The sequence below is a fragment of the Coregonus clupeaformis genome, chromosome 12 (genome assembly GCF_020615455.1).
Source record: "Coregonus clupeaformis isolate EN_2021a chromosome 12, ASM2061545v1, whole genome shotgun sequence".
Lineage (NCBI taxonomy): Eukaryota > Metazoa > Chordata > Actinopteri > Salmoniformes > Salmonidae > Coregonus > Coregonus clupeaformis.
The window spans coordinates 17,691,660-17,711,315 of record NC_059203.1 but is presented as its reverse complement, the minus strand read 5'-3'; the positions used below and the strand labels follow the sequence as shown (position 1 = coordinate 17,711,315).

Here is a 19,656-nt window from a genome sequence, read left to right as displayed (position 1 = left end):
GAGAAACAGAGAGAGAACGAGAGAGACAGAGAAACAGCGAGAGAAACAGAGAGAGAAAGAGAGAGAGAGAAACAGAGACAGAGAAACAGAGAGAGAACGAGAGAGACAGAGAAACAGCGAGAGAAACAGAGAGAGAGACCGAGAGAAAGAGAGAGACAGAAACAGAGACAGAGAAACAGACAGAGAAACAGAGACAGAGAAACAGAGAGAGAACGAGAGAGAGAGAAACCGAGAGAAAGAGACAGAGAAAGTTTATTTCACTTTTGTTTACTATCTACTTCACTTGCTTTGGCAATGTTAACATACGTTTCCCATGCCAATAAAGCCCTTAAATTGAAATTGAATTGAAAGAAACAGAGAGAGAGAGAGAAACAGAGACAGAAACAGAGAGAGAGAGACCGAGAGAGCGAGAGAACATGCTGTTCCAGGGGTTAGCTTAAATTAGCTGCTGATTCCAACCTAGCTGGAGGAAGAGTGTTCATTCACATGGGACTGGCACTAATACACACACAGTGATGTCACACACACCTTGTATTGCATGAAAACAACTCATGGCACTGAAGGAGAGAGGTGGTGATGGTGAGTGATGATTAAAAGATAACAGCACATTTCAAAAGCTCCTCTGAAGACTTCCTAATGAATTCAACACTATTACCCTTCAACGTTCATTAGAGAACAGGACAGGTGTCCGTTGATGATCCGCTCTCCCGTGTGTGTGTGTGTGTTTACGATGAGCCACAGGGAACATCCAGCAGTACACAGACGATAAACTTGTTTAGCCACTTTTTTGTTTACCCTCTACTGTCTAACCCGGGGCAGGGGGGGGTTCTACTAAGCTATATGGAAATGTTTTAAGAAGGTCATGCCAAGGATCATTTATCTATTTGATCTTGAATTTTAAGACCCCTTGAAGCGTCCAAAAAAAGATTACAATATTATTTGATGAAACATTGAATTTGGCCTTAATGCTATTAGCCCATACAAACACATTGAATAACAGACTCACTATATGGAACAACATAAAAAAATTAAAATAAAAGGAAGTTTGTTCGGAAGTGTCTGTCCTCTATCTGAGATATACAGTTGAAGTCGGAAGTTTACATACACTTAGGTTGGAGTCTTGTTTTTCAACCACTCCACAAATGTCTTGTTAACAAACTATAATTTTGGCAAGTCGGTTAGGACATCTACTTAGTGCATGACACAAGTAATCTTTCCAACAATTGTTTGCAGACAGATTATTTCACTTATAATTCACTGTATTACAATTCCATTGGGTCAGAAGTTTACATACACTAAGTTGACTGTGCCTTTTAAACAGCTTGGAAAATTCCAGAAAATAATGTCATGGCTTGAGAAGCTTCTGATAGGCTAATTGACATCATTTGAGTCAATTGGAGGTGTACCTGTGGATGTATTTCAAGGCCTACCTTCAAACTCAGTGCCTCTTTGCTTGACATCATGGGGAAATCAAAAGAAATCAACCAAGACCTCATAAAAAAAATTGTAGACCTCCACAAGTCTGGCTCATCCTTGGGAGCAATTTCCAAACGCCTGAAGGTACCACGTTCATCTGTACAAACAATAGTACGCAAGTATAAACACCATGGGACCACACAGCCGTCATACCGCTCAGGAAGGAGACGCGTTCTGTCTCCTAGAGATTAACGTACTTTGGTGCGAAAAGTGCACATCAATCCCAGAACAGCAGCAAAGGACCTTGTGAAGATGCTGGAGGAAACAGGTACAAAAGTATCTATATCCACAGTAAAAGGAGTCCTATATCGACATAACCTGAAAGGCTGCTCAGCAAGGAAGAAGTCAGTGCTCCAAAACCACCATAAAAAAGCCAGACTATGGTTTGCAACTGCACATGGGGACAAAGATCATACTTTTTGGAGAAATGTCCTCTGGTCTGATGAAACAAAAATAGAACTGTTTGGCCATAATGACCATCGTTATGTTTGGAGGAAAAGGGGGTTGCTTACAAACCGAAGAACACCATCCCAACCGTGAAGCACGGGGGTGGTAGCATCATGCTGTGGGGGTGCTTTGCTGCAGGAGGGACTGGTGCACTTCACAAAATAGATAGCATCATGAGGAAGGAAAATTATGTGGATATATTGAAGCAACATCTCAAGACATCAGTCTGGAAGTTAAAGCTTGGTCGCAAATGGGTCTTCCAAATGGACAATGACCCCAAGCATACTTCCAAAGTTGTGGCTAAATGGCTTAAGGACAACAAGGTCAAGGTATTGGAGTGGCCATCACAAAGCCCCGACATTAATCCTATATAAAATGTGTGGGCAGAACTGAAAAAGCGTGTGCGAGCAAGGAGGCCTACAAACCTGACTCAGTTACACCAGCACTGTCTGGAGGAATGGGCCAAAATTCACCCAACTTATTGTGGGAAGCTTGTGGAAGGCTACCCAAAACATTTGACCCAAGTTAAACAATTTAAAAGGCAATGCTACCAAATACTAATTGAGTGTATGTAAACTTCTGACCCACTGGGAGTGTGATGAAAGAAATAAAAGCTGAAATAAATCACTCTACTATTATTCTGACATTTCACATTCTTAAAATAAAGTAGTGATCCTAACTGACCTAAGACAGGGAATTTTTACTAGGATTAAATGTCAGGAATTGTGTTAAAACTGAATTTAAATGTATTTGGCTAAGGTGTATGTAAGCTTCCGACTTCAACTGTATAAACTCAGCAAAAAAAAAAAAAATGTCCTCTCACTGTCAATTGCGTTTATTTTCAGCAAACTTAACGTGTAAATATTTCTATGAACATAACAAGATTCAACAACTGAGACATAAACTGAACAAGTTCCACAGACATGTGACTAACAGAAATTGAATAATGTGTCCCTGAACAAAGGGGGGGGGGGTCAAAATCAAAAGTAACAGTAAGTATCTGGTGTGGCCACCAGCTGCATTAAGTACTGCAGTGCATCTCCTCCTCATGGACTGCACCAGATTTGCCAGTTCTTGCTGTGAGATGTTACCCCACCCTTCCACCAAGGCACCTGCAGGTTCCCGGACATTTCTGTGGGGAATGGCCCTAGCCCTCACCCTCCGATCCAACAGGTCCCAGACGTGCTCAATGGGATTGAGATCCGGGCTCTTCGCTGGCCATGGCAGAACACTGACATTCCTGTCTTGCAGGAAATCACGCACAGAACGAGCAGTATGGCTGGTGTCATTGTCATGCTGGAGGGTCATGTCAGGATGAGCCTGCAGGAAGGGTACCACATGAGGGAGGAGGATGTCTTCCCTGTAACGCACAGCATTGAGATTGCCTGCAATGACAACAAGCTCAGTCCGATGATGCTGTGACACACCGCCCCAGACCAAGACGGAACCTCCACCTCAAAATCGATCCCGCTCCTGAGTACAGGCCTCGGTTCCTCGAGCAAAAACAACCGACATGTACGTATTCGTGAGAGACTCACCTTTCCACAGAGGGAACCATATTAGTGTGTAGCCCAAACCATACAGACGATTTAGCGAGAAGACGGATTTACAGGATGCCTCATGGTCTGAGCTCAGACACTCTTCACCGCAGATGCGGAAGTGCGATATCGAACGGATGCGGTGGATTGAGACTTGGATTGCAAAAAAAAAAAAACATCTCTCTAGCTTAAACTGACAGATCTTGATGGGGATTTTTTTTAATTAATGAATTCCGTTGCCTTCCTGTCACTCATACGTTGACATTCCTTCCCCTTCCTGCCTTCTGTGTTCGGGATCAGAGAGTAACTGACTTCTTTCCATGTCATTTCACTGTAGTATTTAGTATATGTATATTAGTATATGAATACTGTAGTATTCATCTGGTTTCACACACTCAAACACTTTAAGTAACACTGACGCTAAAAAAGTTGATGAGAACTTTACGTTTTTTTAAGTTGACCTAAACAATTACACACTTTTAAGTACTTGTAACATATTCTTTTTTAAGTGACAGTAGCTTAGTTGTGTAAGTGCATATAACAAAAAAGACAGCTTGTACATTTGGTCGTAGATGCAACTTAAAAAAAGTCTAGGGGTTAGATGGTAGGGGGTGTTTCTGGATGTGGCCTTGGTCAGCATTCTACTCTTCCTTTCCAAGCTTACATTGAAGTATGTACCTTATGAGCTGTTGAAAGAACTTCCTCTCAAAGTACAACAAAACAGTCATTCAATCAACCCATCATTCAATCAACCAACCACTTCATCTACAAATCAAATCCTGTGCTGTCTCACCTGAGCCAATCGTCTGAGCAGCAGTTCAGCGGAGGGGCGTGTCCAGTCGAGGAAGATCTGTGGGACCAGGGTGACGGTCATCTCTAGGACACGCAGCAGGCTGACCGACAGGTCGAAACACGTAGCACACACCTTCAGCTGCCGTGTGTCCACAAAGTTACGCTCAGGACGTTCAGCTGCCTGCTGAATCTGAAGGGGGGGGCGAGAGAGAGAAACATGATCATTAAGGTCCTTTACAGTAGAATTTCTCCCAACAAAATCTACTACCGCAACACATTACATTGTTTTAACATTTACATTTACGTCATTTAGCTGACACTCTTATCCAGAGCGACAGTTTGTGAGTGCATACATTATTTTTACATACTGGCCCACCGTGGGAATCAAACCCACAACCCTGGCGTTGTAAACACCATGCTCTACCAACTGAGCTACATCCCTGCCGGCCATTCCCTCCCCTACCCTGGACGACGCTGAGCCAATTGAGCGCCGCCCCATGGGTCTCCCGAGCCTGGATTCGAACCGCTCTAGTGGCACAGCTAGCACTGCGATGCAGTGCCTTAGACCACTGCGCCACTCGGGAGACCCGAATTTTAAGATGGTCTGTTATTACTATCTAGCTACTTGATTCTCTAAATTATTTGAGATAACATTTGATTTTGGCCTCAGACACACCTAAATAACACAATAATATGGTAATCATATGTCCAATCAGGTAAGACATTTCAATTTGAAGGATTTAGGCCTATGGTTTGTAGAGACTGAAATGCCTCAAAGGTATTGGGAAGTTACATGAAAATGTCAGGTAATAATTGTGTGTGTGTGTGTGTGTGTACAAAATAATATATGCATTGCTTTCAAATGCGATTTTGCCACGATCCCTTTAAATATTTCCTGCGGGCCTTATCGTACAGGGAAACAGAAGACACGTACAATGCCTTCAGAAAGTATTCACACATTTTGACGCGTTAAAGCCTGAATTTAAAATATATAAAATGTCGATGTTTCTGTTACTGGCCTACATACAACACCCCATAATGTCAAAGTGGAATTATGTTTTTGTAATCTTTTACAAATATATAAAAAATTAAAGCTGAAATGTCTTGAGTCAATAAGTATTCAACCCCTTTGTGATGGCAAGCCTAAATATGTTCAGTAGTAAAAATTTGCTTAACAAGTCACATAATAAGTTGCATGGACTCACTGTGTGCAATAATAGTGTTTAACAAGATTTTTTTAATGACTACCTCATCTCTGTACCCCACACATACAATTATCTGTAAGGTCCCTCAGGCGAGCAATACATTTCAAACACAGATTCAACCACAAAGATCAGGGAGGTTTTCCAATGCCTCGCAAAGAAGGGCACCCTTCTTGGGTAAAAAAAAATTAATAAAAAAAATACGGAATATCCCTTTGAGCATGGTGAAGTAAAAAAATTAGTTATTAATTATACTTTGAATGGTGTATCAATACACACTAACTCAGTTGCCGGAGAGCAAGGAAACCGCTCAGGGATTTCACCATGAGGCCAATTGTGACTTTAAAATAGTTAAGAGTTTAATGGCTGTAACAGGAGAAAACTGAGGATGGATCAACAACATTGTAGTTACTCCACAATACTAACCTAATCGACAGAGTGAAAAGAAGGAAGCCTCTACAGAATAAGAATATTCCAAAACATGCATCCTGATTGCAACAAGACACTAAAGTAACACTGCAAAAAATGCAAATCCAATAGAACACATTACTGAGTACCACTCTCCATATTTTCAAGCATAGTTGAGGTTGCATCATGTTATGGGTATGTTTGTAATCATTAACTACTGGGGAGTTTATCAGGAAAAATAAAATAAAAATTGTAATGGAGCTAAGCGCAGCTTAAAATCCTAGAGGATAACCTGGTTCAGTCTGCTTTCCACCAGACACTGGGAGATGAATTCACCTTTCAGCAGGACAATAACCTAAAACACAAGGCCAAATCTACACTGGAGTTGGTTACCATGATGACAATGAATGTTCCAGAATGTTCCAGAGTGGCAGAGTTACAGTTTTGACTTAAAACCGCTTGAAAATCTATGGCAAGACCTGAAAATGGTTATCTAGCAATGATCAACAAACCAATTTGACAGAGATTGAATAATTTTGAAAAGAATAATGGGCAAATGTTGCATATCTCTTAGAAACGTACCCAGAAAGACACACAGCTGTAATCGCTGCCAAAGGTGATTCTAACATGTATTGACTCAGGGGTGTGAATACTTACGTGAATGAGATGTATCTGTATTTCATTTTCAATACATTTACAAAAAAAAAATCTAAAAACATGTTGTTTTCACATTGTCATTATGGGGTATTGTGTGTAGATGGGTGAGATATTTTTATTTTATTTTGAATTCAGGCTGTAACAACAACAAAATGTGGAATAAGTCAAGGAATGTGAATACTTTATGAAAGCATGTTCCTGAGAGTCTTACCTTTATGTTTATGGGGTCAGCATAGCTAATAGAACTACAGCCAAATTCGTAGGAATAAAATAGAAAGCGTTTTCTATGAACTAAGTAGCGCATTCAGTGGATTGAGACAAATCCATTGCAATCTGTAGGAGTTTTTCCATTAGGGATATGCCTGCGGACCGTTCCAAGGACTTAGGTTTTGAGAAAGGCTGCTTTACAGGCTCTCTTTGAACTGTGGAAGTGTTGAAGGTCCTATGTAAAACACGCAAATAGTGGTGATCTGAGATGTTCAGCGCCTTGGACAGCGGTAAACGTGGAATCCCAATATCTGCCTGTGCTGGGGTGATATGAGTGACATCACACAGTGTTTAGGCATTCCTCTTGGATCAAACTAACTTGGTGACGCTAAACTTTTTTTACCTTGTGCTACTGTAAGCAGGGGGTTGTCCCCGACAACAAAAAAATATTGGTAGACCGAAAGATGTCGGTTCTTTCTAAATGTGTATTTTTCCCTATATAGACACACCCCCTGTGTTTTATATGCTTGTCTAATGCTGTTTGATGAAATAAGACACTAATGACTCAAGAGGAAGCTAGAGATTAAGATAACAGGAAGAGAAAAACCTTAACCTGACCATTCTCCTCCCGCTCCTGCTGGCTTTCACAGATTCTGCCATTAACAGGCTACACAAGGAGTCGGCAAATTTATCTTCACATTTCTACCGATCTGCGTGCCAGTTAGGGTTTTCATATGCAGATTTTTGTGGAAGAGTTTCATTTAAATTTATAATAACGTCTTCGTATATCGAAAATTGTCATGTGGTTAATCAAAACTCTATCCAAATCTAAATAAAAATTATACAAACCAAAAAAAAAAAAAAAAAAACTTTAACTGCCATTGCCAACGATGTAAAAAATAGCCTACAAAAAGCCAACAAATAAAAACATTGCAGCCCGCAGGCAGAAAATATCCTGATAAAAATAAATATCCTATAAATCACATTGGCTACGCGTGGCCTGTCTGCAACGAAATTGAAACACCGTATCAACTATCAACTTGGGATCATTGTGTAAAATATTCTGGGCCCTCAGAGTTTCCCACGCCAGTGAGCTCGGGACAGACACTGATGTAGGCTATTTTGATCAAGGGATAAGAGCTCATCGGGTAGAACAATTTTATGACGTTTCCACTGGATCAGAGCATGACATTTTTTTTGGCTATCGAAAGGGAGAGAGCTGGAAAGATTGTTCTAATACATTGAGGAACTATTGCAATTCTCAATGGATGTATAATCAGACTTCGTTTGCTTGCTGTTTGAGATGAAGAAAACATTACTTTGAGAAGCTCCACAGGTCATTCGTGGTGGTGCGTTAAGCCAATCAGAAATACTAATCAGATCCCCAAATGGACACATTTATATGCCTACATTTGCGCGCAGGCCAGGTAGCCTATAGGCCTGCTTCGATGCGTGCGCGTCCTTACTCAACATTGACAGTAGCGCTCCAAACAAAAGACAATGACTACATTGACAAAACTCGTAAATATAATAAAATAAACCAAAACTTGTTTCTCACAAGTGTAGCATAGGTTGTGCGCTGCACTCATTTTGCTGTGGTGCTGCGCCACGGCAAAATCATTGTCGCCACACAAAAAAATAAAAATATGGAAGATGAACAGATATTTCTGCTGAGGCGCATTTTGAAGATGCTAGAACATTCCTGTACCTTTCCTCTGCAAACAAAGCGAATAATTAATAGAAAAATCCAACAACCCCATAGTAGAATAGTTTATCCATTTACCAAGTCGGCAAGTTGTTGTGTTCTATGCTAGATAAATATTCCTCTCGTGGTGCATTCACTTTATCGTTGCCATAGGGAGGGAAACATGCATTCTGACAAGCAGTCAATGACAACAATTCTTGCAATTGTGGGGAAACAGCAGTTTTAATGGCTTTTGTTAAAAAGAGGGGAATCCCAGCTTTTCCATTCCTACTTTATATTTATTTCTCAACTCCTAAATATGCGCAAACTGCACCATGTTAAACCAGGGTTTTATAGGGCGGCGGCAGGTGGCTTAGTGGGTAAGAGCGTTGTGCCAGTAACCGAAAGGTCGCTGGTTCTAATCCCCGAGCCGAATAGGTGAAAAATCTGTCGATGTGCCCTTGAGCAAGGCACTTAACCCTAATTGCTCCTGTAAGTCGCTCTGGATAAGAGCGTCTGCTAAATGACGTAAAATGTAAATGTTAAAAATATAGCAGAAGCATGGTTAAGTACCGCTCCGCAATTCGCAGTGAGTGCATAGGGGAGAGTGGGGCTAAATGTAACACCGGTCAATTGTAGGGTGACTTGGGGTACAACGCCTTCTCTACCTCAAAATCATGATGAGACAGATAATATTTTTTGTTGAGCAAGAGTAGTGGAAATTGTGTACAGGCAGGGGGCGTTTTACCCCGGGCGACGAGTTACCCCAAGTTTCCCTAACAGGTGGGCCCACATTATATTCCATGTTTATGCAAGATTTTTTTGGGACATAAAATTAATCAATATGATAATAACTAGTAAAAAGATGACATTTGAGATCTGGCTAACGATTAGCCCAACAGGGTAACTGCAACCCCATGCTTCAGCCTATTTATTTGCACTTTGCTGCATCAGTTGGGCTAAAGGTGATAAAGTTTATTGCTAATAGCATACCTGATAATATGGATCATGCGTAGGCTATATACTGTACATGGCCCAATATGTTAAAATCATTTTACCAAATCATTTTACCAATGTGTTATTGGGCTAATTTCGGGAGGTGGAAATTCTATTTTAGATGGTGTCAGCATACATATTTTCATTAATTTTGAAGTAGAATGTCCTTTTATAAAAGTCACCAGAACTGAGCTCCTCTACATAAGTAGTATAGGAGGGTCTTTTACCCTTCAACACCCCCCGTGACCTTCCCCCCATGACCTTCCCTCCCCCCTCCGTGACCCCCCCGTGACCTTCCCCCCGTGACCTTCCCCCCGTGACCTTCCCTCCCCCTCCGTGACCCCCCGCCCCGTGACCTTCCCCCCGCCCCGTGACCTTCCCTCCCCCTCCGTGACCTTCCCTCCCCCCTCCGTGACCATGTTTATATAACGTCCCACAGTTGACAATGCACGTCAGAGCAAAAACAAAGCCATGAGGTCAAAGGAATTGTTCGTAGAGCTTCAAGACAGGATTGTGTCGAGGCACAGATCTGGGGAAGGGTACCAAAACATTTCTGCAGCATTTAAGGTCCCCAAGAACACAGTGGCCTCCATCATTCTTAAATGGAAGAAGTTTGGAACCACCAAGACTCTTCCTAGAGCTGGCCGCCCGGCCAAACTGAGCAATCGGGGGAGAAGGGCCTTGGTCAGGGAGGTGACGAAGAACTTGATGGTCACTCTGACAGAGCTCCAGAGTTTTTCTGTGGTGATGGGAGAACCTTCCAGAAGGACAACCATCTCTGCAGTACTCCACCAATCAGGCCTTTATGGTAGAGTGGCCAGACGGAAGCCACTCCTCAGTAAAAGGCACATGACAGCCCGTTTGGAGTTTGCCAAAAGGCACCTAAAGGACTCTCAGACCATGAGAAACAAGATTCTCTGCTCTGATGAAACCAAGACTGAACTCTTTGGCCTGAATGCCAAGCGTCACGTCTGGAGGAAACCTGGCACCATCCCTACAGTGAAGCACGGTGGTGGCAACATCATGCTGTAGGGATGTTTTTCAGTGGTAGGGACTGGGAGACTAGTCAGGATCGAGGGAAAGATGAACGGAGCAAAGTACAGAGAGATCCTTAATGAAAACCTGCTCCAGAGCGCTCAGGACCTCAGACTGGGGCGAAGGTTCACCTTCCAACAGGACAACGACATTAAGCACACAGCCAAGACAACGCAGGAGTGGCATTGGGACAAGTCTCTGAATGTCCTTGAGTGGCCCAGCCAGAGCCCGGACTTCAACCCGATCGAACATCTCGGGAGAGGCCTGAAAATAGCTGTGCAGCGACGCTCCCCATCCAACCTGACAGAGCTTGAGAGGATCTGCAGAGAAGAATGGGAGAAACTCCCCAAATACAGGTGTGCCAAGCTTGCAGCGTCATACCCAAGAAGACTCGAGGCTGTAATCGCTGCCAAAGGTGCTTCATCAAAGTACTGAGTAAAGGATCTGAATACTTACGTAAATGTGATATTTCCTTTCTTTTTTTATTTTCTTTTTTTATTTGCAACAATTTTTTAAAATGTGTTTTTGCTTTGTCATTATGGGGTATTGTGTGTAGATTAATGAGGGGAAAAAACAATGTAATCCATTTTAGAATAAGGCTGTAATGTAACAGAATGTGGAAAAAGTAAAGGGGTCTGAATACTTTCCGAATGCACTGTATGTAATGGGGAATTGATAGACACTAACAATCAAGGTAAAGAATTCACACAATGAAGTTATGAAACAATGAACGTGCACAAATTGGCGGGAGAGACGTGCACTGTGCATTTTAGAGAGACGTGCATTTTAGTGAGACTTGCATTGTGCATTTTAGAGAGACTTGCATTGTGCATTTTCGAGAGACACATTGTGCACGTCTCTAAATCAAACACTCGTGTACCATAAGAATTTAAATATATATTTGCTACTGCTCGTCAAAAAAAAAAAAACAGCCTATCGACCAAATAATCGACCAGTCGACTAATTGGAGTCAGCCCTAGCAGGGAGCGATGCCAATTTCTATGGAAAGACCGTGCTTACCTCCTGGATCATGCCTATGAACTCAGAGAAGGCCCAGTTGAGCTGGTTGAGGACAGAGTTGAGGAAGGAGGCTGCCATGTCTTTATCCAGAGAGAGCAGCTCCGCCATGTGTCTCTGCAGCAGGAGGGATGGGCATGGCTCTGTAACGACCAATCAGAGAGGAGAATACTGTCACACAACCAATTAGAGGAGAGAATACTGCAGGTTACACACCAGGACCATGTTCAGTAGGACCAAAGACCCTTTGGTACGGAACACCATGGCAAAACATTTTTGAAACAAAAAAAAAGAAATAAGTGATTGTCTTCTGTTTTAATCAGTTTTATTCACAACCCATAATCGCGTCCCAGCAGCAGATAACATAGCCCTAACCGTAACTAACAGCATGACGCTGTGCAGAGTTGGGGTTGATAAAACAGCATACAGAATAGATTGATCAAAAACATACATATCCCTACATGATACTAATGACATACTAACCATAACAGATTTTACATAATTACATTTTCTATTCAGATTGGATAAAGAGATGCACTGGAGCAGAATAGATTATGTGTCAGAGACCGTGGGTGAAGCGGGATGTGTCAGAGACCGTGGGTGAAGCAGGAAGTGTCAGAGACTGTGGGTGAAGCGTGACGTCAGAGACTGTGGGTGAAGCGTGACGTCAGGTCTTGAGAGTCCTCCACAGTGCAGGGACGGGGGGTGAGAGAACCTCTCACACACCCCCCCCCCCTCCCCCTCCGTCCCTGCACTGTGGATGACCTCTCATACCCCCCCGTCCTTCACACTGAGAACACAGAGAGAGAGAGCGACAGAGAGAGCGAGCGAGACAGAGAGAGAGCGAAAAAAATCCACATCTCACATGACAACAGCATTGTAACGGCGCTCTTTGGAGGACAAGAGATTCTCAATAAACCTTGTCAAGCGTACCAACCAATCATTTAGCAGGACAGTGTTGTCGCTCCTTAAGGAGAGATAACCTTTAGATTTAATTAACAGTGTGGGGCTGCACGCTGAGCCTACCAGCCTATAGGGATTAGACAAGGGATTTACTGGGCAGCAGGGGATAGCTATAGGACAGACAGAGGACAGCAGCTTGAAGGGGATGTACTGGATGGATGAAGAGATCCTCATCTTTGACTCCTACCGAGCTGATGGAGGGAGTATAATGTTCTATTATTCTGTCTGATGTCTCCTTTAATTTCCTTTCTCCTCTCCTCTCCTCCACTGTCTAGGGAGATTGGATAAGGGATTGATGGATGGACAGTATGTTATATTATCCAGTCCAATCTCTCCTTTCCTTTCCTCTCACATTACACACGTTGACTTCACACCTCCTCCAGTCCACCCATCACTGTTATCCACACAGACACATGACAACCAACTGGCGCCGACGAAGACGGAATCGCGACTAGCTCTTAGGAAACTTTTTTTTTTTATGTATTATTTTTTACATTATTAGCTCAGAAATGGTTTTGTATCATTACGTACAGCCGGGAAAAACTACTGGATATCAGAGCACCGATAACTCACCAGAACTACCAGCATTACGACCAGGAATACGACTATCCCGAAACAGATCCTTTGTTTGCTCTCCCCAGGGCAATTTAACTGATTCCAGTGGCTGACCCAAAACATCGCCGGCAGAGGAGAGGCACTCGGAGCGGCCTGCTGGTTCGACTTAGGAGGCACGCACACCACCCACCGCTTCCAAGTATATTACTCGCTACTGTTCAGTCTTTGGATGACAAAGTCGACGAGCTCAGGGCAAGGATTTATTTTCAGAGAGACTTCAGGGCCTGTAACATACTTTGTTTCACAGAAATATATGATATTCTGTCGAAATCGGTCCAGCCAGATGGGTTCTCAGTTCATCACACAGACAGAAATAAATCTCTCTCCGGGTAGCAGAAGGGCAGAGGTGTGTGTTTCATGATAAACGATTCATGGTGTAATTGTAGTAACATACAGGAACTCAAGTCCTTCTGTTCACCCGACCTAGAATACCTCACAATCAAATGCTGACCGTATTATCTCCCACAAGACTTTTCTTCGGTTATAGTCACGGCCGTGTATATCCCCCCTCAAGCCGATACCACGACGGCCCTCAAATAACTTTACTGGACTTAATGCAAACTGGAAACCACATATCCTGAGGCTGCAAGTTTGAGGACTAGGCTGCAGCAGTTCTTTCAACATATCAACTGTTGTACTCGGGCTGCTAAAATCTTCGACCATTGCTATTCGAACTTCCGGGATGGTTATAAGGCCCTCCCCCGTCCTCCTTTTGGCAAATCTGACCACAACTCCATTTTGCTCCTCCCTTCCTATAGGCAGAAACTCAAGACATCAGTCAGGAAGTTGAAGCTTGGTCGCAAATGGGTCTTCCAAATGGACAATGACCCCAAGCATACTTCCAAAGTTGTGGCAAAATAGCTTAAGGATAACAAAGTCAAGGTATTGGAGTGGCCATCACAAAGCCCTGACCTCAATCCTATAGAACATTTGTGGGCCGAACTGAAAAAGCGTGTGCGAGCAAGGAGGCCTACAAGCCTGACTCAGTTACACAAGCTCTGTCAGGAGGAATGGGCCAAAATTCACCCAACTTATTGTGGGAAGCTTGTGGAAGGCTACCCGAAACATTTTACCCAAGTTAAACAATTTAACGGCAATGCTACCAAATACTAATTGAGTGTATGTAAACTTCTGACCCACTGGGAATGTGATGAAATAAATAAAAGCTGAAATAAATCTCTACTATTATTATGACATTTCACATTCTTAAAAAAAAAGTGGTGATCCTAACTGACCTAAGACAGGGAATTTTTACTAGGATTAAATGTCAGGAATTGTGAAAAACTGAGTTTAAATGTATTTGGCTAAGGTGTATGTAAACTTCCGACTTCAACTGACAGTCCTTCGAATGACAATAGGCTACTCACGTGCCGCTTGTCATGTTGAATCCTGTACCGTAATATGAAATACTTTGTATCAACTCTCCATCTTAGTGTTGAACTATTCTCTTGCATCCTGAATTACTTGCTACCGGAGAAACTCATAACAGATTGGCGTCTAAACGAACAGGATATGGTTGAGCTGACGGGTAAGCACACTTTCATTTTTGTATTATGTTAAATTCTGCTTATCTGTGGTAAAGCTGAGCTGTGACGAACATTTAAAATGTAATATTTTTTTGAGGGGAATAGATGAGTGGTATTCGAGTATGTCAAATTAGACAATGACATGGTGCTATGATTCAAAACAGGGTGTGTTCAGAGTAATGAGTAAAAACAGAGGAGAAGGAGAGTGGGTTTAACAAGATTGGGCGTAGGGTCTTTTAATGTGTAAGAAATCATAAAGTGTGATCAAGTGTCAGGTTTGAGTCCTTTGGTGTGTAAGAATCATCATAAAGAATGGGTTTGAGGCCTATGCACAGCACAGTATCGAATCATACACTGCGTATTCAGCCAACCAAGGTCTGCAGTACTGAACATTTCGGTTACTGGCACAACGCTCTCGGGGATTAGAACCAGTGACCTTTCGGTTACTGGCACAACGCTCTCGGGGATTAGAACCAGTGACCTTTCGGTTACTGGCACAACGCTCTTACCCACTAAGCTACCTGCCGCCATCTGAGACCAGATGATAAAACGGTATTATCAGGACATTCAGTTGTGGATAATGAAGGAAACTGCATTGAAGCATATAAAATACCAGTGTCATCAACTCAGGCTGCTGAATTAATTGCGTTAACAAGAGCATGTATTTATGCTGCGGATAAAACTGTCACCATATACAGTCGTGGTCAAAATAATGGTTTAACTCACCAAAAATTGAAAACATTTGTGTTCAAACTGAGGAAGAAGTGTTGCAATGAATGCATAGTGTAATACAGTGGGGGGGGGAAAGTATTTAGTCAGCCACCAATTGTGCAAGTTCTCCCACTTATAAAGATGAGAGAGGCCTGTCATTTTCATCCTAGGTACACGTCAACTATGACAGACAAATTGAGAAAAAAAAATCCAGAAAATCACATTGTAGGATTTTTTATGAATTTATTTACAGATTATGGTGGAAAATAAGTATTTGGTCACCTACAAACAAGCAAGATTTCTGGCTCTCACAGACCTGTAACTTCTTCTTTAAGAGGCTCCTCTGTCCTCCACTCGTTACCTGTATTAATGGCACCTGTTTGAACTTGTTATCAGTATAAAAGACACCTGTCCACAACCTCAAACAGTCACACTCCAAACTCCACTATGGCCAAGACCAAAGAGCTGTCAAAGGACACCAGAAACAAAATTGTAGACCTGCACCAGGCTGGGAAGACTGAATCTGCAATAGGTAAGCAGCTTGGTTTGAAGAAATCAACTGTGGGAGCAATTATTAGGAAATGGAAGACATACAAGACCACTGATAATCTCCCTCGATCTGGGGCTCCACGCAAGATCTCACCCCGTGGGGTCAAAATGATCACAAGAACGGTGAGCAAAAATCCCAGAACCACACGGGGGGACCTAGTGAATGACCTGCAGAGAGCTGGGACCAAAGTAACAAAGCCTACCATCAGTAACACACTACGTCGCCAGGGACTCAAATCCTGCAGTGCCAGACGTGTCCCCCTGCTTAAGCCAGTACATGTCCAGGCCCGTCTGAAGAGTGCATTTGGATGATCCAGAAGAGGATTGGGAGAATGTCATATGGTCAGATGAAACCAAAATATAACTTTTTGGTAAAAACTCAACTTGTCGTGTTTGGAGGACAAACAATGCTGAGTTGCATCCAAAGAACACCATACCTACTGTGAAGCATGGGGGTGGAAACATCATGCTTTGGGGCTGTTTTTCTGCAAAGGGACCAGGACGACTGATCCGTGTAAAGGAAAGAATGAATGGGGCCATGTATCGTGAGATTTTGAGTGAAAACCTCCTTCCATCAGCAAGGGCATTGAAGATGAAACGTGGCTGGGTCTTTCAGCATGACAATGATCCCAAACACACCGCCCGGGCAACGAAGGAGTGGCTTCGTAAGAAGCATTTCAAGGTCCTGGAGTGGCCTAGCCAGTCTCCAGATCTCAACCCCATAGAAAATCTTTGGAGGGATTTGAAAGTCTGTGTTGCCCAGCGACAGCCCCAAAACATCACTGCTCTAGAGGAGATCTGCATGGAGGAATGGGCCAAAATACCAGCAACAGTGTGTGAAAACCTTGTGAAGACTTACAGAAAACGTTTGACCTGTGTCATTGCCAACAAAGGGTATATAACAAAGTATTGAGAAACTTTTGTTATTGACCAAATACTTATTTTCCACCATAATTTGAAAATAAATTCATCTCTCTCATCTTTTTAAGTGGGAGAACTTGCACAATTGGTGGCTGACTAAATACTTTTTTTCCCCACTGTATACCACTATTGGAGAATATATTATTGTGGAAGTGGAGTGTGAATTGCTGAGTTTAAGAAATGTTATATTGGTGGAATTCTACTTGCAACAACAAAAAGAAAGAAAATGGGGGATTGATATTGTCTTTTATACAGGATTTGTTAATGTTTGATATTGTGAGCTGCATATGATTTTGAGGATGAGGACATTCCATGTATTTATTTCTGTCACTGGTGGGTGCCATAAGGTATGCGTGCAAAGATAGCTGGGGGGCCACTGGTGCTAATCTTAGAAGGAGTACGTGATGGAATATCCTGACTAGGGTGCAACACGATACCGTATAGGGTGATACTATTGTGGTGAGGAGTGACACTGAATAATGGTTGGCAACTGTTGGATGGAATTAGCTCGCAAATCAGTATATAAAAATAGGTTATCTATGTAAGTCATTCAAAGGACAATAGGCTACTCACGTGCCGCTTGTCATGTTGAATCCGGTACCGTAATATTAAATACATTGTATCAACTCTCCATCTAAGTGTTTAACTATTCTCTTGCATCCTGAATTACTTGATACCGGTGAAACTCATCATAACAACCCCGCTATCATCCAGAAGGCGAGGTCAGTACAGGCGCATCAAAGCTGGGACCGAGAGACTGAAAAACAGCTTCTATCTCAAGACCATCAGACTGTTACATAGCCATCACTAACATTAGATGCTGCCGCTGCCTATTGAAATCACTGGCCACTTTAAGAAATGGAACACTAGTCACTTTAATAATGTTTACATATCTTGCACTACTCATCTCATATGTATATACTTTATTCTATATATTCTACTGTATCTTAGTCCATGCCGCTCGGTCATTGCTCGTCCATATATGTATATATTCTTAATTCCATTCCTTACTTATATGTTGTGAAATTGTTAGATATTACTTGTTAGATATTACTGCACTGTCGGAGCCAGAAGCACAAGCATTGCGCTACACCCGCAATAACATCTGCTAAACACGTGTATGTGACCAATAAAATTTGATTTGATGTTTCCCCCCACAGCCATACAGCCATAGATACGTTTCCCCCACAGCCATACAGCCATAGATACATGTTTCCCTCCACAGCCATAGATACATGATGTTTCCCTCCACAGCCACAGATACAGTGCCTTGCAAAAGTATTCATCCCTCTTGGCGTTTTTCCTATTTTGTTGCATTACAACCTGTAATTTAAATGGATTATTATTTGGATTTCATGTAATGGACATACACAAAATAGTCCAAATTGGTGAAGTGAAATGAAAAAAATTACTTGTTTAAAAAAATTCTAAAAAATGAATAACGGAAAAGTGGTGCGTGCATATGTATTTATCCCCTTTGCTATGAAGCCCCTAAATAAGATCTGGTGCAACCAATTACCTTCATTAGTCACATAATTAGTTAAATAAAGTCCACCTGTGTGCAATCTAAGTGTCACATGATCTCAGTATATATACACCTGTTCTGAAAGACCCCAGAGTCTGCAACACCACCAAGCAAGCGGCACCATGAAGACCAAGGAGCTCTCCAAACAGGTCAGGGACAAAGTTGTAAAAATATAAAAAAATATCAGAAACTTTGAACATCCCACTGAGATAACCCTGAAGGAGCTGCAAAGCTCCACAGCGGAGTTTGGAGTATCTGTCCATAGGACCACTTTAAGCCGTACATTGCACAGAGCTGGGCTTTACAGAAGAGTAGCCAGAAAAAAGCCATTGCTTCAAGAAAAAAATAAGCAAACACGTTTGGTGTTCGCCAAAAGGCATGTGGGAGACTCCCCAAACATATGGAAGAAGGTACTCTGGTCAGATGAGACTAAAATTGAGCTTTTTGGCCATCAAGGAAAACGCTATGTCTGGCGCAAACCCAACACCTCTCATCACCCCGAGAACACAATCCCCATTTTCCATCGGCAGGGACTGGGAAACTAGTCAGAATTGAAGGAATGATGGATGGCGCTAAATAAAGAGAAATTCTTTAGGGAAACCTGTTTCAGTCTTCCAGAGATTTGAGACTGGGACGGAGGTTCACCTACTAGCAGGACAATGACCCTAAGCATACTGCTAAAGCAACACTCGAGTGGTTTAAGGGGAAACATTTAAATGTCTTAAATGTCAAAGCCCAGACCTCAATCCAATGGAGAATCTGTGGTATGACTTAAAGATTGCTGTACACTAGTGGAACCCATCCAACTTGAAGGAGCTGAAGCAGTTTTGCCTTGAAGAATTGGCAAAAATCCCAGTGGCTAGATGTGCCAAGCTTATAGAGACATTCCTCAAGAGACTTGCAGCTGTAATCGCTGCAAAAGGTGTCTCTACAAAGAAAAAAATATTTTGCATCTTCAAAGTGGTAGGAATGTTGTGTAAATAAAATGATACAAACCCCCCAAAAATCTATTTTAATTCCAGGTTGTAAGGCAACAAAATAGTTTCCCTCCACAGCCATAGATACATGATGTTTCCCTCCACAGCCATAGATACATGATGTTTCCCTCCACAGCCATAGATACATGATGTTTCCCTCCACAGCCATAGATACATGATGTTTCCCTCCACAGCCATAGATACATGATGTTTCCCTCCACAGCCATAGATACATGATGTTTCCCTCCACAGCCATAGATACATGATGTTTCCCTCCACAGCCATAGATAAATGATGTTTCCCTCCACAGCCACAGGCTTTCATCAGAATGGTAGACTATACGTACCAATGGGGACAGGGAGGATGAGGTCATATCCTGTATAAAAGTGGCAGTAATGGCTGTCAACATG

General features: G+C 42.4%; 1 protein-coding gene across 3 annotated transcripts in view; it reads right to left on the bottom strand.

Annotated features, from left to right (window-relative positions):
* LOC121578809 (E3 ubiquitin-protein ligase RNF123) overlaps positions 1-19,656 on the bottom strand; it is a 266,423-nt gene that overhangs the window by 153,745 nt on the left and 93,022 nt on the right. For all 3 annotated transcript variants that reach the window (XM_045223719.1, XM_045223721.1, XM_045223720.1), the window contains exons 31-32: positions 11,463-11,602; positions 4,255-4,443 (exon numbers count right to left, since the gene is read on the bottom strand). In XM_045223719.1, the coding sequence (XP_045079654.1) occupies positions 4,255-4,443; positions 11,463-11,602 (329 nt within the window). The remainder of the gene's footprint in view (positions 1-4,254; positions 4,444-11,462; positions 11,603-19,656) is intronic.